This window comes from Aureobasidium pullulans (genome assembly GCF_000721785.1).
Source record: "Aureobasidium pullulans EXF-150 unplaced genomic scaffold scaffold_50, whole genome shotgun sequence".
Classification (NCBI taxonomy): domain Eukaryota; kingdom Fungi; phylum Ascomycota; class Dothideomycetes; order Dothideales; family Saccotheciaceae; genus Aureobasidium; species Aureobasidium pullulans.
Window position 1 is genome coordinate 19,159 of NW_021941070.1, and position 19,562 is coordinate 38,720.

A 19,562-nucleotide genomic window follows, 5' to 3' on the forward strand; every position below is an offset into this window, starting at 1 on the left:
TCCAACTTTCGGTTTATGGTATTATCAGAAAACAATGATTCCCATCGAGCACTTTTTATAGACGTTAGAGTTGTCATATGCAAGATCGGTACGCATGTGCCGATTTTGCGTTGCAAGTCGCATAACCCAACGCCAATTCTTGGTGGCATCATCTTACGGTCTTCTCATGATACGGAAATGCGCTTCGCAAATGTGTGGTTCTAAAGCTCAGCACAGCCTTTGGTAGTATCCTATCATTGCCTCATCAGTACGACACAGACGATGACGGCCCCGACTCTCAGTTTTGCATTCAATGTTCGAACACAAAAGCGTCCGCTTGTGTTCAGCAGAATCTTCCAAGTGAAAACGAAGTCATTTGAGGAGTTGCAAGTCAAAGCTTCCATTCCCATTCACAGCAAGACTGGAGACAAACGCCTGCGCCTGGCAATTGTGTCTGAAAGGCCGTGCTGGGAGAAGAGGAAGTAACACAGGTCAATCATACTCGTCTTTGACTGCTACACTCTTCGTGAGACGTTTGCTAACCTCGTTGCACTTGCTTTACTGTTAATGATTGGAGAGGCTCGCACGTTTCATGGACCTGGTCCTCGCCTGTCTCGCGGCAGAAAGCATTGAGAAGCAAATCCTCCAGCGGAACGAATGCCACAGATTCCTCTCCACGGTCTTCTGTTTTGAGGAGCACATGGGGGGACAAAAGAAATCATTCAAACATGTGAGAAGTCGAGCCTATGTAGCTCACGAATCTCGATCTTGTTGTTCGTTGTACTCTCTATTTCGAACGACAAATGACAGCATTTTCAGTGCTTGTGTTCGCGCTGTCGACAAACGATCTCGCGACAGGGATACTTGAGTTATGACCCATCTCATCAACTACAGCACGAAACAACCCGAAAGGCTAAAGCATGCGCATCTCCCTATCTCCAGCCAAGTGACCGTCACTGGCGAGCTTTAAAACTCGAACGTCCAGACAACTTTGTTCTCACCACAACATCCTCCTCTCCCTGCCAAGCGTGAGAGATCAGTGCCGGCTTCTTGCCTGCTCAGTCCAACTACCATGCAACGGATGCTGTGCAAGAATGTCCGAAGCTCCATGGTGGTCGATCACGGAGAAGGAGGTGCTCGGGTCCCTGACACTCATCCTTCCCCTTGGTTCTCATTCACGGGGTCATAACCATTAACCCCAAGTTCAGGCGTCGGGCACATCCCCTGTAGCGATGCTTCATGGACCCGATCACTTTGCTCGATGGGAGACCGGGTACTAGGGGCGGCTTTCATGGAGACACAACTCTTATCCAGTGAGCAGCCACGAGTTTGCAGAGTCCCTTCTACACCCGAGTCGGGGTTTTGCGTAAGGCAACAACCTAGATACACAAACAATGTATTTATAGCACTTGATATTCGCTCACACCTTCCGGAAACATGAGCGTTGTTTCGTTTTGCTTTCGAAGACGGTGCAAGAACTCTCCTCGAGTAACGTCCCTAATCACGACAAATGCAGGCCTCACGAGGACCCTGTCACTTGGCTACTTGTTCAACTATTCCAAATGTATCAAGACTTGACAAGTAGTAACTATCGTGTCGATGTTCGCTTGGACATGCAAGATATGAAATTTGTTCAGATCCACCTACATTCATTAAACTGGTACTGTTCAACCTTAGACTTTTCTGTCGCATTGTGTGCCTCAAGATCTTCTCAAGTTCTCTTCAACCTTTCCTGTAGACCAAGCATTTGTCCATATCTCACACCGAGGGCCAAAATGGCGAAGATGAGCCATCTCTTGATACCCTGTCCAACACTTGCTCCGCCCAGAGCCAAGATTCTTGCGACAAATCCTAGCGTCACGATCTTGCCTTCACGATCAAAGTTGGGAGCAAAGTCGTTCATTCTCTTCAGCTGGGCAAGCTTGCCCTTGTAGGGTGGGTATCTGACGGACAACAAGCTCTCAACCCAAGCAGGTGTGTTGGTGACGACACGACGGTGTGTGAAGCAATCGAAAGATGCCTTGCCACGGTAACAACCAGCACCACTGTCACCGACACCGCCAAACTCGACTGTAGGGAGGGAGGCGTGGGTAAAGCCATCATTGATACTGGCGCCACCACTGCGAGTCTCCGAAAGGATGCGGTTGGTGTCGGCTTTGCTGCCGAAGGCGTAGAGACCAAGAGGTGTGCTGTGGACTTCGTTGGCGAGGCGAATAGCTTCGTCAAGATTGTCAACTGCGAGAAGAGGAATGAAGGGGCCGAACGACTCGTCCACGACGAGAGAGTCCGAGGTAGATGAAACACGAATGATGGTGGGGGCAATGTAGTTCGTCTCGGCATCCATCTCTCCACCGTACAAAATCTCGCCCTCACTAGAGTCGAGCATCTTCTTCAGGCGGTCGAATTGACGTGAGTTGACAATACGACCGAAGTCCTTGCTTTCCTTGGGACCGTCTGGGTAGAACTCCTTGATGGCAGTCTTGAGCTCCTTGACAAAGAAAGGCAGGACATCTTTGTCGACCAAGATATAGTTCTGACTGACGCAGACTTGGCCTGCGTTGAGACCCTTAGCCCAGAGCAAACGTCTAGCAGCAAGACGAGGGTCTGCATTCTTTGTGATGATGGCCGGGTTGCGACCACCGAGCTCGAGCGTGACCGGGGTCAATGTCTCCGCTCCCTTCTTCGCAATGATCTTTCCGACGGTGCCAGAGCCAGTGTAGAAGATCTTGTCCCACTTGCACTCTAGCAAAGCGCTACTCTCGGGGATGGCGCCTTGAACGCAGACAAAGGCCGAGGGATCGAGGGAGGCTTCCATAGCTTCTTGCAGGAGGGCGGCAGTATAGGGCGAGCTTTCCGATGGCTTGAGAACGACGGTACAACCAGCAGCGATGGCTCCGATAACAGGGCCGAGCGAAAGTTGGACGGGGAAGTTGAAGGCTCTGTTCTGACATCAGTATACTACACGTCATCATGGCCCAACAGCACTCACCCGAGAACCAACACTACGCCCAATGGCTCCTTGCGGACACGAGGCCGCATAGCCATGAAGGTGAGAGGCACATCGCTGGCGCTTTCCTCCTTTGCCCATTTCTCGATGTTGTTGATTGTGAAGATGATGTCGTTCAGGACCCAGCCAATCTCAGTAAGGTAGGCCTCGTAGAAAGGTCTTCCAAGGTCGCGCTGGAGAGCTTCACCTAACTGTTCTTCGCGGTCCTTGATAGCCCACCATAGCTTGCGGAGTTGCGTTACGCGCCAGCTCAAAGGCTTCGTCTTCTGCGAGTGGAATGTGTCGTAAAGTCGTGAGTGGATGGCATTGAGATCCTCGACAGCAGTGTGCTTGAATTCTGGGAGCTTTGAAGTCATCTTGGAAAGTCCCACGTGTTGTGCTGAGAGAAATGGGAAAGAGCGACCTGGATGGGCGAGCTGGTCGAGGTCGCTTGCGCTCCCCTCATCTGACACAGCATGCTGCAGCTTGAGCCTCGGCTCGTCGTTGTACAATGTTCATTTCGATCTCGCGACCAGACACACCAACGTGTATCTTGTCAACTTGTAGTCGACAAGTGACAAGACTCGAGCACCTCGAATCAGAACAGCTTGCGAGCTGCCGGAGCATCTCGTCTTTCGCTCCTTTGTTCCTTCCCCAGGGTCTTGTACGTCACGCTTGCTCACGGAAGTGCAGCCAATCGGAGATTGTTTGAAGAAAGTCTCCGAGCCCGAGAAGATCAGCATCCGTGCTTTTTGGCAAACGCCTGTCAAGAAGCTGTCGGATCGATGCAGATTCCACTTCCGTTGATCTGCGAATGCAGGGCAACCCTGCCGCTATCCTCGCATATCTCAAAACCAAATGAATACGCCAAAGATTCGCTGAGGAACATGACTGCAGAAAGCAGTGGTAAGCGATGATTTATTCCGTCAGCTTGTAAGTTGGTCCGAGAAGAGATGGCGTGGTTAAGTGCTTTCAATCAACATTATGCTCGGCCGGTTTCGTCTGTCGTGAACCAAGCACAAAGTCATAACGTCTGCTCATTCGCATTGAACATTAGAAACTAGCAGAGAAAAATTATTCACCGAGATTGCATGCAATACAGTCAAAGATACACCATCTGGGTGTTTTGACAAAATGGGCTCACATCTCTATCCGGGTGGGAAGGAGGCCGGCTTTGAAGAGACGATTCCGCGCCGCTGGGAGGACTTGATGCAGAGCCCCAGAGGTCGCCGACCAGGTCACCTCCCCCCAGTCAAACTTCACGTGGTCCGGGATCGCAGGCCTGGCTCTTCCTGTCATGTCCTTAGCCTTTGCAACCTCCCTGACAACCCCGGCTGATGACATGATCCATCTTCTGTGCTTCGAGGACCACACTTGTAACGCAGTCTGGCAACGGATGAGACCAGGTTGACCTCTTATCATTCTGATGATCGGCAAAGCGGCTGTACGCTTGAAAATTGTAACATGAGCCAGCCATGGATGGGACATTGAGTATTACTGACTTCTGATAGCACGAAATACTGTGTATAGACGTCAAGCGAAATCATACTCGTAAGAATTCACTCGGACCTCCGGAAATGGATGCAACAATCGCCTCGAGTCAACATAACCAGGACTGAAAACTCTCTGCCTCATCGGCGGGCGCGGAGTTTCCTCTCCCGAGATACCAGAAGCGGCGGAAGCAACTCGATTGATCACAGTGGTCGGTCCAAAGAAAGCAGATAACAAACTCGACTAATGATCCATTTCAATCGTAAGTACATAATACATAAAGGTCGTAAAAGGTGAAGACTATCTAAGAAGATGAAGAGAAAGAATGTCGTACCTTGAGGCCTGCTTTCAATTCCCAAGCTTCCAACTCTTCTTGTGTCCAATCCCATAGCTCGTCCTCCAAAGCTGTGTTGGTTTGGTAATCGATGGCTCTTGGCTTGATGCCAATGGGCTCGAAGTACTCTCCCCCTTGCACCTGGCCCTTTGCTACTCCTTTCGGCGCTGTGGCAGCCCAAAGTCCATTCCATGAGAGCTGCTCGACAGAGCTTCGCTTGCCGATTGTGGTGATCCACATGATGAAACGATCGAACAATTTGAGATTGCCTTGCAAGCCTGTGTAACCAATACCTGGGTGTATGGACACAGTGGTGATACAAGGATACTGCTTCTGCAAAGCCTTGGCGTACAAGATGTTCGCCAGCTTCGACTGTCCATAGCGAAGCCAACGTCCACCAAACATCTTCTGCTCTGTTCTCAACACACGGAAGTTGATGCCACCCTTCGGCGTCAATCCCATGGTGGCTGCCTGTGAAGATGTAATGATGATGCGGACGTCGGAGCCTGGCAACGCCGCCGTGTCCTGCAGTACTGGCATGAGAAGGTCGATCAAAAGCGCATGGCCGAGATGGTTGGTGGCGAATTGTTGTTCGTAGCCATCTTTGCTAAGACCGGGTGGGAGTGCCATCACTCCAGCATTGCAAAAGAAGAGATCAATTCTTGTTGCCTTTGCAGCGATTCTGTTACTTGCTTGGCGCACGGAACTCAGATCAGAAAGATCGCAAGGTACAAATCGGACTTGGACATGTGGATTGAGAAGTTTTGTTGACTCGATAAGAGTGTTGGCGGCCTTTGTGTTCCGGCCGGTGAAGAAGATCTTGCTTGGATTGTGAACTGCGAGTTGTTTTACTGTTTCTGCGCCCACGCCGGAAGTACCTGGATGTTGTTAGAACACTTGTAAAATATGCTGTGGGCTTCAAACTTACCTCCTGTAATGAGAATGACCTTTCCGGACAGGTCCGGTATGGCTTTGAGAGTGTTAAATTGTTGTGAAGGCATTGTTGTTCAGGTGCGTGACGGAGAGACCAGAATGGACCAATATCAATTGGATTGAGTAGTAGATATATGTGTGTCTTCAGTGAAGACCATGAGACCAGAATTGTCTTGTGATCAGGATTATGTTTGTGAGACTTACTGATGCTGACATTGAACCGATTTTTCCAACATGGGACGATGTATCGACCGTCTCGGAGCCGGGGACGCGGTTCGTCCGTCTTCCGTTCCTGCAGGGTTGCTGCCTAAGCAACAATGACACATTCCGGGGTTTGATTCTCGAAATGTTCCCATCGTCTTGCTCACACCATCATGGCAGTCTTTACTTTCGGGATGCGACGGATAGCGTAGAGATTTTGCTCTGATGGTGGTCAGGCACGCTGTAAGGCACGAAGGCGCGAAAGAAGAAAAATAAGGTTATTCTTGATGTGCGACCGTGCCCGCTTCCACTAACGTGGACAAAAGCAGAGATGCATCGGTTGGAACTTCTGCATCGGAATTGCGACAGAACAGCCATTGATTTTGTGATGTGCCTTTCGTAAGCTGTGAAAGCATTTTAGATCATGGCCAAAGTCTGTTACCAATGAGTTAGGACAACTCGGAGCAACAAAGGAAAAAACGCGTCGCGATCCAGTTGGTCCGTTGCCGAGCATCCTATCAAGATGCAAGAGGCATCAGAATCGATGGAGAAGATACGACCCCGGATGTTCGTTCTTTCCACGATCCATAGAAGCTTGATGAGTCAGTCGGCATCAGGGCAGGTTTTATCAAAATCCGAGCTGGACAGGAGGTGTTGTCGTTTTACTGTTGAGAGTTTCGGCAGAGAAGGGACCTCAAGCCCCCGAATCCGCCCCACACGTCATCTCCTCGAAGAAGTTCTAGGCGACGCTTTGACTTTTTGCTCGATCCCTGGGCGAAATGCTGCGATATGATTGGCAGGGAAGGCACAAGTTTCCGCCATCCGAGTCTGATTCGAGATTAGTGTTCTAAACTTGACTGAAAAAACACCGTCTCCGATTGCTGTTGGATCTAATCCTACGAGGCGTTTGTATATATGATCCAAGCATCGCGCCTTGCAATTTTCTGAGCCATTCTCAAACCGTCTTTGTTTTTTTCGACCTTCTTCACGCTCAAATTGGGACGCATCCCTGCAGAGCGCCCGTGGATAATTACGTTCTTGTACATAGGCACAACAACTTGTCACTACTGCTTACGCTTCCACTTTTCACATAATGGCTACCACAAGCCAAGTAGCATGGGCGCCTTCGCTCAACCACGGCTACGGTGATGACCTTATGCGTCGCATTTCACGAACGGTATCTGGTCGCTCTGGCATCTCCGACTACGAAGAGCCCAAGGACGACGAACACATCAGCAAAGCCGAAGACTGGGCCTTGATGCCTGAAGTCAAGAGATACGCCGAGAACGACCCTGCCACTGGACGCAAGCTCGGAGTCACCTGGAATAACCTCACAGTCAAGGGTGTTGGTGCAGATGCCGCCTACAATGAGAACTTCTTGAGTCAGTTCAACATTCCTCAACACATCAAGGAAGGTCGCCATCCTGCTCCGCTCAGGACAATCATCGACAACAGCTCAGGATGTGTAAAGCCAGGAGAGATGCTTCTTGTCCTTGGCCGTCCAGGAGCTGGTTGCACGACATTGTTGAAAATGCTTTCAAACAGGAGAGCAGGTTACGCAGAAATCGATGGTGACATCAGATTTGGTACCATGGACCCTAAGGAGGCCCAGCAATACAGAGGTCAAATCGCCATGAACACCGAAGACGAGCTTTTCTTCCCCACGCTCACAGTCGGCCGCACTATGGATTTCGCCACACGCCTGAAGGTCCCCAACAACCTGCCCGAAGGCACCGAGACCAGAGAACAATTCCGTACCGAGTACAAGGATTTCCTCCTCAGATCGATGGGAATTGGCCACACAGCTGATACCAAAGTCGGAAACGAGTACGTTCGTGGTGTCAGTGGTGGTGAGCGCAAGCGTGTCTCCATTATCGAGACCCTTGCAACAATGGCCAGTGTTTACTGCTGGGACAACTCGACCCGTGGTTTAGACGCCTCGACTGCTCTGGAGTACACCCGTGCTCTGCGCGCCTTGACCGATAAAAACGGCTTGGCTACTATCGTCACTCTCTACCAGGCCGGAAACGGCATCTACGACCTCTTCGACAAAGTTTTGGTCCTGGATGAGGGCAAGCAGATTTACTACGGCCCTCGCGCTCAAGCTCGCCCCTTCATGGAGAAACTCGGATTTATTTGCGATGACGCTGCCAATGTTGCCGACTTCCTGACTGGTGTCACCGTCCCCACTGAGCGCAAAATCAAGGACGGCTTCCAGGCCCAGTTCCCTAGGACCCCCGTGGCCATTCGCGAGCGCTACGAGAAGTCCTCAATCAGAGCCAAGATGGACAAAGAGCTGGACTTCCCGGAAAGCTCACGTGCAAAGGAGTGGACTGCCGACTTCCAGAGGGCGACGCACGAGGATAAGGCCAAGGGCATTCCTAGTCATAGTCCGAACACTGTTGGCTTCCAGTCGCAAGTCAAGGCCTGTATTATCAGACAATACGAGATTCTGTGGGGTGACAAGGCCACCTTCCTCATCAAGCAGGGCTCTACCCTTGTACAGGCTCTGATTTCTGGTTCCCTCTTCTACAACGCCCCCAATAACTCCTCTGGTCTCTTTATCAAGGGCGGTGCTCTCTTCTTGTCCCTCTTGTTCAACGCTCTTCTCGCCATGTCCGAAGTCACAGACTCTTTCTCTGGCCGTCCCATCTTGTCGAAGCACAAGGCATTTGCCTTCTACAACCCTGCCGCCTTCTGTATCGCTCAAATCGCTTGCGATCTTCCTGTCCTCGTCTTCCAGATCAGTGTCTTCTCCGTCGTGCTGTACTTTATGGTCGGTCTGAAGGTGACAGCTGCTGCCTTCTTCACCTACTGGTTCGTTATTTACCTTTCGACGTTAGTCATGACTGCCCTCTTCAGAGCTATCGGTGCCGCTTTCCCCACATTCGACGCTGCCTCCAAAGTCTCAGGTTTCATGATCAGTGCTTTGATTACCTACATCGGTTACCAGATCCCCAAGCCTGAAATGCACCCTTGGTTCGTCTGGATTTACTGGATCAACCCGATGTCTTACGGTTTCGAGTCTCTGCTTGGTAACGAGTTCAAGGGTCGCACTATTCCTTGTGTCAACAACAACCTCGTCCCCAACGGTCCTGGCTACGCCGACTCTGCCTACCAAGCTTGTGCTGGTGTGCGCGGTGCTCTTCCTGGTGCTACTTCGGTCACCGGAGAGCAGTACCTCAGCAGTCTCTCATACAGCCCTACTCACATCTGGCGTAACGTTGGTATCCTCTTCGCTTGGTGGTTCCTCTTTGTTGGCATGACCATCTTTTTCACCATGCGCTGGGACGAGAACGGTAACTCCAATGGTTTCCTCCTGGTTCCCCGTGAGAAGGCTCACCTCGCCAAGGGCGTCATGAACAAGACCCCCAATGATGAGGAGAACCCCGCCGAGAAGTCTCAAGCCTCCATCTCGAGTGCCGACACCCAGGTCCCTGCAGGCGAGAACGAGAAGCCCAAGTCTGAATCTGAGAACAACGACCAGCTTGTCCGCAACACTAGTATCTTCACCTGGAGAAACCTGACCTACACTGTCAAGACTCCTTCCGGTGACAGAGTCCTTCTCGACAACATCCACGGTTATGTCAAACCTGGTATGCTCGGTGCCCTTATGGGTAGTTCTGGTGCCGGAAAGACCACCCTCCTCGATGTTCTGGCCCAGCGTAAGACTGACGGTACGATCAAGGGTGAGATTCTCGTCGACGGTCGCCCTCTCTCGGTTTCTTTCCAACGTTCCGCCGGTTACTGCGAGCAACTTGATGTTCACGAGCCATTGACCACTGTCAGAGAGGCTCTTGAGTTCTCTGCTCTCCTTCGTCAAAGCCGTGATACTCCTGATTCGGAAAAGCTTGCTTACGTCGACACTATCATCGATCTCCTTGAGTTGCACGACATCGAGCACACTCTTATCGGCAAGCCTGGTGCTGGTTTGTCCATCGAACAAAGAAAGCGTGTCACCATTGGTGTTGAGCTCGTGTCTAAGCCTTCTATTCTGATCTTCCTCGACGAGCCTACTTCCGGTCTTGATGGTCAGGCTGCTTTCAACACCGTGCGTTTCCTCCGCAAGCTCGCCGATGTTGGTCAAGCTGTCCTCGTCACTATTCATCAGCCTTCTGCTCAACTCTTCGCCGAGTTCGACACCCTCCTTCTCCTCACTCGTGGTGGCAAGACTGTGTATTTCGGCGACATCGGTGACGGTGCCAACACCATCAAGGAATACTTCGGCCGTCACGATGCTGCCTGCCCTCCTTCCAGCAACCCTGCTGAGCACATGATTGATGTCTGCTCTGGTTCCCTCTCCAAGGGTAAGGACTGGCACCAGGTCTGGCTCGACTCTCCTGAGAACAAGAAGATGCACGAAGAGCTCGACGCCATGATCCAAGACGCCGCCGGCAAGCCCCCAGGCACCAAGGACGACGGCTACGAATTCGCCACTTCTCTTTGGACTCAGACTAGACTCGTCAGCAACCGCATGAACATCTCAATCTACCGCAACACCGACTACATCATGAACAAAATCATGCTGCACATCGGTACTGCTTTGTTCATGGGTTTCACCTTCTGGATGATCGGCAACGGAGTCGCTGACCTTCAGCTCAACCTCTTCGCTATCTTCAATTATATCTTCGTTGCTCCCGGTGTCATCGCACAGTTGCAACCTCTGTTCATTGAGCGTCGTGACGTCTACGAAACTCGTGAGAAGAAGTCGAAAATGTACGACTGGAAAGCCTTCACCACCGGTCTCATCGTTTCTGAGATCCCCTACCTGGTTCTCTGTGCTACCTTTTACTTCGTCTGCTTCTACTACACTGTCGGCTTCCCCTCAGAGTCGTCGTCTGCTGGTTCGGTCTTCTTCGTCATGTTGGTCTACCAATTCATCTACACCGGTATCGGTCAGTTTGTTGCTGCGTACGCACCCAACGCTGTCTTTGCCTCTCTTGTCAACCCTCTCATTATCGGAACTCTCGTCTCTTTCTGTGGTGTTTTGGTACCCTACAATCAGATCCAGCCTTTCTGGCGTTACTGGCTGTACTACCTCAACCCTTTCAACTACCTCATGGGTTCGCTCCTTGTCTTCACCACCTTCGATCAGGAGGTTCACTGCAAACAGTCTGAATTCGCCATCTTCAACCCTCCTTCGGGTCAGACCTGCGCACAGTACCTTGGTAACTACCTTCAAGGCATGGGTGCCGCATCAAACCTCATCAACCCTGATGCCACTGCCGACTGCCATGTGTGCCAATACACCCGTGGTAGCGACTACCTCGCTACTCTCAACCTGAAGGACTACTACTACGGCTGGAGAGATGCTGCCATCTGTGTCATCTTTGCTCTTTCCGGTTACGCTCTTGTGTTCGCACTCATGAAGCTGAGGACCAAGGCGTCCAAGAAGGCTGAGTAAAAGCTTTCGTTTCATCTTTTCTTTGTTTTCTTGCTGGGACAGCGAGGCGTTCATATAATAGACTGGTGCTTGACCTAATACCCACATAGAATCTCAAATCACTTCTTGAACACATCATGCAAAATCTCCCATCCTCCTCGTAAACCTTGATCTCCCGTGCCGACCAGCGTGCAGAACATGCTTGTCAAAATGCAAGATCGTGTTGTGTTTACTTCGGTTGTCCAAAGGGAGGCAGAGCCATGACCTCTCTCAGTGGACAAGGCAGGTCGGTGTGATGAGTTGCTGCATTTTGACAAGCGTATCCGCAACACGTTTGACGAGTGAAATGCTCCCATTGTCCATCACTTTCACAACACCTTCACACCCCCGGGTTTCCACCTTGGCTTTCGTCCTCGCAACCCTCTGCCTCGACTTTGATTTCGCTTTGCGTAAAAACTCTTCCCACAACATCGATTCTATCAACGCGATGGACGACATCAACAAAACCGCTCTCACCCCTGTCGAGCTCCTCAAGGCAGACCACGCCATCCGCGTCGCCTCTGCGCACTCTCAAACCCTGCAGCAAAACATCACCACCCCTTCCGTCGCCATGCACGACTCTACCATCCCTCTCGCCCCTACCCCCGAGATTGCCGACCTCCTCTCTCGTGTCACAGCCCTCGAGACCTCTCTCGCTCATCAAACCCACCTCAATGAGGTCCACGAAGCTCACACGGGCAAAAACTTCCGCGAGCAGCGCCATGTGAACAAGGATCGCAAGCTCCGCCTGCAGCAAACCATGAGAGTTGTGGAGAACGGCATGAACGACCAATCTGTCGAGACGAAAAAGCTGGAGGTCAGAGCCAACAGTCATGCGCTCCAGCTCAAGGAGATGAAGAAGAGAGTGGAGAGGTGTGCTTCGGGAGGGGAGTACCTGGAGGGCATCTGTGAGGGACTCCAGATGGAAGTCGAGGAGTTGAAGGTGGAGAAGAGGGAGTTGCAGGAGAGGGTCAAGGAGTTGGAGGAGGAGGTGATGGTGGTGAAGGAAAGGGATGGTGTGCTGGAGGGAAGGGTAAAGGTCTTGGAGCGCTCGATCAAAGGCGAAATGCAGTTCAGACCAGGACGCATCAACATCGAGAAGGTGCCTGTCTTGAGTGCTCCTCAGTTCGCCGTTGGCAATTATTGCCTCTTTTCGAGCTTCTACTGAGCTATTCTCGAAAATCCAAGTCTCTGGTTCAGTTTTTCTGTTAGGTACCAATTGCAAGTACTATCGTATACAGGTCATCGCTGCTGGTGATCTTAATGCCATGAATGTCTCGTAATTGTTTTCCATTGTTACTGTCTCCTAGAGATATGAGCTTTCTACCTCTTTTTCCTTTCGCCTTGTTCGAGACGTGTCCAAATAGCACAAGACCACTCATGGGGCGATAGGATGTGTGCCACAATAGCAAATCGTGCCACCTTTGACGATCAGCAGCATTGCTCTTATCAAGCTTTACTTTCGGAACGATATGGGTGTTGGAAATCCTCAGTAAGCTGCTCAAACTTGCTCAGCTGGTCGAAATGACTGCATGGTACAAATGATCGCTGACTCATCGACTTCATAGAAGACACTTGCAAGCGCGTTGTCCTTGCCCTTTCTCTCGACAAATCACAACTTCTTCGAATCTCTCTGAAGTCGTTGTCTGGAGAGAAGCTTTGATCGAGGGATTGGAAGGATTATTTAGTTTCAGCGCTCAGAGCTCTGCCATATTCATATGCAAATGAGGAAAGACGACTCTGCTGTATGACTTTTAACTTGCCACTTTTCATAGAGTGAGCTCGCCTCGAAGAAATCAGCCCGCAAAGGCCCAAAAAGGTGATCTATGACAACGGCGAGGCGGAGAAGACATTCCTCGAGGACACGAACGAGGCAAGGCAGTCACCGACGAGTATGGCAGCACCCGAGCGATTTACTGAAGTCGCTATAGCACGCACAAGAAAACATTGGTCAAAAACACACAAATCAAAACATAATGTATACACCTCTCCCTCTGTTTCCAGAAATGAACTATTCCAGTAATGTACAACAAGAAAAAAAACCTCTTTCCTTTTCCAAAACGCACAAAAAAATGCAAGTAGAAAGAAAGAAAGACAACGCCGAACTGAATGCCGCTGTAAAGCCGAATGCGGAAAATGGATGTCTTCTGGTGTATGGTGAACAAAGAAAGAAAAGAGTTGTAGTGTGACGAGTTGATGGGGTCAAGTCAAAGGAAAAGTCGAACTCGGAATGGTCGAGTCGAAAAGGCTGAAGTCGGCTCGGGGCCGTCAAGACAGCGGTCGGGACATCGAGCAGTTCGCTCAATCGCTAGAGATGGCAGTCAGTACACGCTCTTCTTCCCAATCGCTATCATATGAACTTACTAAATTTCCAAAGGAGCAATTTGATCGATGTTGTAAAGCCAGTTGCCGCCCTTTTCTTCTCTCTCAAGCCTGTCATTCGTATTAGCATCATGTCCACATATCATCATATCAGTAAGACTCACCAGTCATAAGGCCAAGTGACCAAATGGCCCTGCACCAACTTCAACAAACCCTCAGCCTCCTCCTTTGTCAACACATCTTCAACGAAGGCAGCAGTCTTCATGCTTCCCTTGGTGTTGGCTCTATTGCGTCTACGCTTAGTGGAAGTGCTGTGCTGTATGTTGTTTGTGTTGCTTGTAGTAGTGCCAGTGGTGGCAGCATGCTGAACTTGTCCAGGCTCGAAGTTCATGTTCTTTTCCTTCTCGGTCATTTCTGGGAATTGGATAGTGCGGGCCTTCATGATGCGAGGAATGGTTCCATTGGCGGTGGTGCTGGGGGTTGCAGCGGCGCCATCGAGAGGAGGTGCCGCGAGGGTAGCTTCAGTGTTGGCGTTGTCGTTACGTTGGGCTAGAGCCACCTTCTCGTCGAGTTGTTCTTCGCCGGCTTGGTCGTCAGGATTTGTTGTGAGAGCTGAGTCGGAAGCACGAGGACCCCCTTCTATTGCTTGTTTCTCGGACATATCGTCATTGGCAGCGGTAACGTTAGAATGTGAAGTGCTGGGACGACCACCACCAAAGAGCTTCTTGCTCAAGCCGCTTAATCTGTTACTGGCGTGTTTGCTAGCACGCTCAGAGAGTGCCGCGGCGGAGGAAAGGGTATCAGCGCCGCCAGAACCAGGAGGACCACTAGTATCAGGGGCATCTTTCGATTCCTTGGCAAGTGGCGCACTGGTACCCATTCCTTGCGACAGCATGAACTTTTCGTTGTATGCATTGAATTCGCGGTACTCACGCCATGACTGGACATCGGAATCGGGCATGCAGCGGAAGACTTGGCGGTAGATGCGAGTGTTGTTCTCAGCAACCTGATGCCAGATCTTTTTGTAAAAGTCGTTAGCCAGTGGATCGCGCATGCAGTCTTCGTCGACTACAGGATGCGTCATGGATTTCAGCAGCGGATTGATAATATGCGCATTCTCAGAGGTGACTTCCTTGAGTAATGACGGACCTCCTATGTCTGAATCATCAAGGACAGGCAGAGGAGGAAGTTGAGACAATTGCGTAAGTCCAAGCTCACGAGTATTCATACGAGGCGGCATCTTTGGAGGAAGCAAGTGGCCAGCTTCGGCAGCGTTGTGAGGATGATGCTGGTGGTGTTGATGTATCATGTCCTTTCTCAGCGAGGAAGATCTGGGGCGTGCAGCGGAGTCAAGTAGGTGACTACTTTTAAGCACCTCTTTGCCATGGCTGGTGATGTAAGTATCTCTTGCAGACATGTCGGCCACTCCCTCAAGGTTCTTCATGTTATCGGTGCCAAAGCCAGCAACGTCAAGATCGTGCGTTCTGTCCATCGATTGCTTCTTTCCACCAGCCCCGTCCACTTGGCTAGGCTGGACGCTGTTGGTCTCGTTGAGGAAGTTGTGCAACACACCGGCCTTACCGTCTGGTTCACTATTCTGGCTCAAGTTCTCCTCTGTCAAGCCGTGGGCTGTAGGAGTTTCAGGAGGGGTGATGAAGTCATCTCTGTAAATGCGCTCCATCTCTTCATCCTGGAACGCCTTCTCAGCTTCACACTCGCGACGGTAAATCTCGTCGACATCAATGCCCAAGTGTTCACGCATGAGGCGCATACGAAGCGTGTGGGGGAACGTGCCGACATCATAAGGCTTGCCTCCCATCACCGAAGGGATCATTTCCTGGTCAGTGACGATAGCTGCCACCTCGGAATCTCTTGTGCCCAACATGGAGCGCTCGTTGATGTTGGCGGAACCAATAATGACACTGCGATCATCAACAACCATACATTTGGCGTGGATGTAGAGCTGTTCAGTAGTCAAACACTTGCGAGGACCAATCTTGCCCCATTGTCTGAGGGCGTAGAATTCGATGTACTGAGTAGGGTCGATACCCTGGGCACGCAGTCTACCGAAGATTGACGACTCGCCTCGGCAGATACTACGATACTGGCACTGCATGATCAAACGAACACTGGTTCCGTCTTGCGAATCGACCTGGTTCTGGAAACCAGGCATAAGAGGAATGATGAGACATGCTCGCCACTTGTCACCTCTCTGATGAGCAAGCATAATCCTCTCGACAAGAGCGTCACCGATCTTGTTGATGATCTGTGAGCCTTCAACAGTACAACTAGTGATGAAGAACTGGTTCTCAATATACACAAAGTGCTCTGAGTTGGTGATCAGGTAGACGTAAGCGTTCATGATACTGCATTCCGTTGTTTCCGTAGTGCCAATGGACCAGGCGGTGCAAGAGCGGAGGATCTGGATTTGGCAGGTACCGGTCATACCGAGTCTTTCGAGTTCGCTCTGGTCAAACTCGGGTGGAGGAAGAAGGATGGGTGTAGGACGAGACGGCACACGCTGTCTGAGGATGTAGTTCCATCGCTGCACAAAGTGACGAGCCACGTCTCTGGCAGGCTGACCAACAATAGTCATAGCAATATCGTGCCAGGGCATACGAGGCACCTTGGTACGGTCGTACATCTCTTCGTATGGGCGGTCCAAGGCATAGAAGTCCTGCACTCTGGGGTTGGAATAATCCTTGCCAGGCCACACTTGACAATTGTCAGCAGTCCTGGGACCTTCCATATCCAATTCGAAGCCAGTCAGCTTGTCGTCGGTCAGCGAATGATGCGGATCGTCCCACCGACCAAAACACAAATCCACACCGCCTACAAAGGCCATGGCATTGTCAACGACGACAAGCTTTTCATGGTGGGCCCAGAAGAACTGATTCTGTCTGAACTGGTTGGGCGAACGCTGTACACAGATGTTGGGGTGGAGATCGAGAAGGGAAGCCTTGGTGTACTCGGAGTCGATGGGGATGGCGGACTCGATGTTGCGGTAGACGATGACAAAGATCTTGACACCTTCTTGGGCCTTGCGCAGTAGCAGGCGGTCGAGACGCCACTTCTGACTGATGGCGGCAGGTCTGCGCAGATACAATTCGGGACTCAACCACCAGTCGTGAATGTATACGAAGCTTCTGGCATTGTCGATGGCTCTCGAAACCTGCCACATGTGATCTCTTCCGTCGACAAGCCAGCGAGCGAAGACGTTCTTACGGACTGGGGCAAAACTGTCGAAACGATGCTTCAGCGACCAGACCGTGTTTCGTACCATGTAGTCGATCGATTCTTGAAACTGCATAAGCTGGCGTTCATTCTTCGCCAACAACTTCAGCTTTCTCTCTAAATTCCAGACTCGAAGGATGTGATGTTTCGGCTGAGTGGCGTTTCCAGCTGTCTTGGCCAGCTCTTCCGCGGTTTGATCCCTCAAGCGCTTCTTGCTGACCTTGTTGGTGGTGAATCCGCCGTCGACAAGGAAGACCTCACGTGGTTCAAGCGACTCGGGACTATCCAAGGCGACGATGTAACTGTGACGGATCATGATCCATTTGGGCTCTGCGTTTCTCATGAAGGCCGTAACTGATCCAGTGACAGGCCTCCTGCGGATGTCGGACTTGGAGATAATGGACATCAGACCCTCCTTACCATGGTAGCCTCCTTCGACCGACAAGCGCAAGGACAAAGCTGACAGCTCGAGGAATTTACACAACCTCGTACTGTCAGGGCGAAACACCAACCACCTGATCATCTGCTGAAGGTAATATTCGAGCTTTCTGCGTTGACGTTCGCTGTAAAGGTCTTTGGCTTTGGCACCTCCGCCTGCGATGCTGCCGGCTCTACCGGCTTCACCGGTCACTCCGTCAGGGCCAGACACATGACCAGTACTGGACTTTCTTCTAGAAAGAGCAAAGGACGTTCTACGTCGCTTCTTCATACCGGGTCTTTCGGTTCCACTAGCCTCACCCTCAGCACCGCTTCCTTCGGCAATGGCGTTCTCATCCTCGTCTTCATCGTCATCGGCCAAGCCTCTGACACCACGAAGGTAAGGGAAGGTACTCCTGGGAAAGCGCGGAATCTTCGCTTTCGACCGATCTTCGGTCTTGAGTATCGAGTAGCGTTCCGACTGACTTTGAAACTTGTACTTGAGATGCAGATTACTGAAGTCGCGAAGAGAGCGGTGGATAGTCCAAGACATGCGTGACGGACCACTACCATACTCAAGATTGATGGTAAAGACCATATGACGATCGCCAGACTTGCTCTCGCGATTCTGGCTTGAAGGAATGGTGATCTTAAGTTGTTCCAGCAGGACAGGAATCTTGCGACGCCCGTGCTCGTCGCGTTGATACATACTAGCCAGGAAGATTGCAGCAGGCGAACCGGCTAGCAGCTCAGCCATAAGCTCTGTTGACTTTTGGTGATCAACCTTGACTCGCTCGTCCTTTTTGCGTTGGCCCAGTAGCTTCAGACCAGCCTTGACCTGTTTCCATTTTTGAGCACTAGTACTTTGCTGGCGTTCTCCACGACCTCTCCATGGTGAGGCTGCGCCGTCAAGGCCAGCAAATCCAGTGAACCTCCTGGCAGTGGTCGGGCGGTTGGAGTCAGACTGCTCTGCGGCGTCATTGGTGGGTCTGCTGCTGCGGTGAGCGTAACTGAGACCTCTCGCGCCTTCGAGACCACGTCTCCAAGCGCTTTTCGCAAGACGGTCGCGGCCTTCGTCCTCGCTGACGCCTACTCGAGAATTTTCGGGAATGTCTGTCATGGTAGCCCTACGTGGCAAGCGTGGAGATTGGTCTGCATGATCGCGCAAAAAAGACGGGAAGCGTGGTGTGCGCGGAGTCGAAGGGCCGGCGGATACAGTCTTCTCCATCTTCCTCCTAGACTTGCGCTTTGGACGAGTCTCCTGGCCCTCGGCAAGTTCATCCATCGAGTCTTCAATGTCACCCTCGGCTTCACTGCCATCGTGATGCGACTGTGGTTGATGCGATGGCCCGTAGAAAGGAAAAGACGGCTCGTCCAACTCTTCCGTAGGAGTCATGAGTACCGAAGCATTGGTGAACTCGCTTGGATGACGCGAGTGTGTGGGTGTAGCCATGGCCTTCAGACGTGCAAAGAAAGAACCTTGACGGCCATGTTCGTCTCCTGCATCAAGCTGATCTTCTCCTAGTCGTCTTTCTGGTGGGGTCTGTGTACCGCTTCCTCCACTCACATCCCTACTGCGAGACACTGTACGTAGTGTTGGGTCGGAATCATGGCGCAAGACGAATGGCCGTGGACGGAGACTGGTAGCTGAGACAGAGCGTGGGGCAGAGCCATTGTTGAAGCTCTTGGTAGACGGCAGATTGAAGTCGGCTGGAGTCGGGGGACCGAAGTGGACAGAAACGGCAGTTGGCGGTCGGAGTAGCTCTTGCGATAGGGTGGTTTGCGCCGGAGTAGGTACCTCGGGTGTGAAGGTAGTCCTCAGAGGGGATGAAGGTTGACTGCTGGCGCCTTCTCCGAATCGAGGTCGCGTCATTGGCGACAAGGACCTCGGAGTCTCTTCTTCTGCCACCATCTGCATCTTTTCGGTCTCTGTAGATTCTCTCGGTGTTTTTGCTCAGTTCATATTACAATACTAAAGGTTGTAGGGTGTAGAAATTGTGCTAACGGGCACGCGAGTCGAGTCGGTGTTTCGGGGATGCTGGGAAAGTTGGAAAGGAGAGAGGTTGGCTGCCGACTGGGACTGGGCGATGCGGCTGACGGAGAAGAAGCGTATAACTGGGCTGGAATGGAAGTTACTGTCGTCGGATGGTGAAGGGAAGGAGCGACAGAGAGAAGCTTCACCAAAAGTCGAGAGTACCTGCTCGTTTAATCTCGATATGGAAATCATGAAACTCTCCCATCCC

General features: G+C 51.5%; 5 protein-coding genes across 5 annotated transcripts; 2 read left to right on the forward strand and 3 right to left on the reverse strand.

Moving 5' to 3' along the window:
- Nucleotides 1–1,472: 1,472 nt before the first annotated feature.
- M438DRAFT_401148 (aldehyde dehydrogenase) lies at nucleotides 1,473–3,631 on the reverse strand. Its single transcript, XM_029909514.1, has 2 exons — nucleotides 2,969–3,631; nucleotides 1,473–2,918 (listed from the first exon to the last, which is right to left on the reverse strand). Exons 1-2 carry the CDS (start codon nucleotides 3,340–3,342, stop codon nucleotides 1,691–1,693), a joined length of 1,602 nt encoding a protein of 533 aa, XP_029754653.1. The 5' UTR covers nucleotides 3,343–3,631; the 3' UTR covers nucleotides 1,473–1,690.
- A 945-nt stretch (nucleotides 3,632–4,576) lies between these two features.
- Nucleotides 4,577–6,154, reverse strand: M438DRAFT_182075 (oxidoreductase). Its single transcript, XM_029899194.1, has 3 exons — nucleotides 5,719–6,154; nucleotides 4,791–5,668; nucleotides 4,577–4,708 (listed from the first exon to the last, which is right to left on the reverse strand). Exons 1-3 carry the CDS (start codon nucleotides 5,789–5,791, stop codon nucleotides 4,700–4,702), a joined length of 960 nt encoding a protein of 319 aa, XP_029754654.1. The 5' UTR covers nucleotides 5,792–6,154; the 3' UTR covers nucleotides 4,577–4,699.
- A 926-nt stretch (nucleotides 6,155–7,080) lies between these two features.
- M438DRAFT_285646 (uncharacterized protein) lies at nucleotides 7,081–11,328 on the forward strand (the record flags this gene model as incomplete). Its single annotated transcript, XM_029901545.1, has 1 exon — nucleotides 7,081–11,328. The coding sequence occupies one exon, from the start codon at nucleotides 7,081–7,083 to the stop codon at nucleotides 11,326–11,328; it is 4,248 nt and encodes a 1,415-aa protein (XP_029754655.1).
- Nucleotides 11,329–11,794: 466 nt separating this feature from the next.
- Nucleotides 11,795–12,514, forward strand: M438DRAFT_340626 (uncharacterized protein; the record flags this gene model as incomplete). Its single annotated transcript, XM_029904345.1, has 1 exon — nucleotides 11,795–12,514. The coding sequence occupies one exon, from the start codon at nucleotides 11,795–11,797 to the stop codon at nucleotides 12,512–12,514; it is 720 nt and encodes a 239-aa protein (XP_029754656.1).
- Nucleotides 12,515–13,436: 922 nt separating this feature from the next.
- Nucleotides 13,437–19,526, reverse strand: M438DRAFT_370184 (phospholipase D). The gene is made up of 3 exons (XM_029908160.1): nucleotides 13,833–19,526; nucleotides 13,711–13,779; nucleotides 13,437–13,654 (listed from the first exon to the last, which is right to left on the reverse strand). The coding sequence occupies exons 1-3, from the start codon at nucleotides 19,235–19,237 to the stop codon at nucleotides 13,648–13,650; spliced, it is 5,481 nt and encodes a 1,826-aa protein (XP_029754657.1). The 5' UTR covers nucleotides 19,238–19,526; the 3' UTR covers nucleotides 13,437–13,647.
- Between the last annotated feature and the right edge of the window lie 36 nt (nucleotides 19,527–19,562).

Coding starts and splice junctions, on each gene's coding strand:
- M438DRAFT_401148 (XM_029909514.1), bottom strand. CDS start 3,342: ATGACTTCAAAGCTCCCAGAATTCAAGCACACTGCTGTCGAGGATCTC. Junction 2,919..2,968: donor GGCGTAGTGTTGGTTCTCGG/GTGAGTGCTGTT, acceptor ATGTCAGAACAG/AGCCTTCAACTTCCCCGTCC.
- M438DRAFT_182075 (XM_029899194.1), bottom strand. CDS start 5,791: ATGCCTTCACAACAATTTAACACTCTCAAAGCCATACCGGACCTGTCC. Junction 5,669..5,718: donor GGTCATTCTCATTACAGGAG/GTAAGTTTGAAG, acceptor AACAACATCCAG/GTACTTCCGGCGTGGGCGCA.
- M438DRAFT_370184 (XM_029908160.1), bottom strand. CDS start 19,237: ATGCAGATGGTGGCAGAAGAAGAGACTCCGAGGTCCTTGTCGCCAATG. Junction 13,780..13,832: donor GTCACTTGGCCTTATGACTG/GTGAGTCTTACT, acceptor TACGAATGACAG/GCTTGAGAGAGAAGAAAAGG.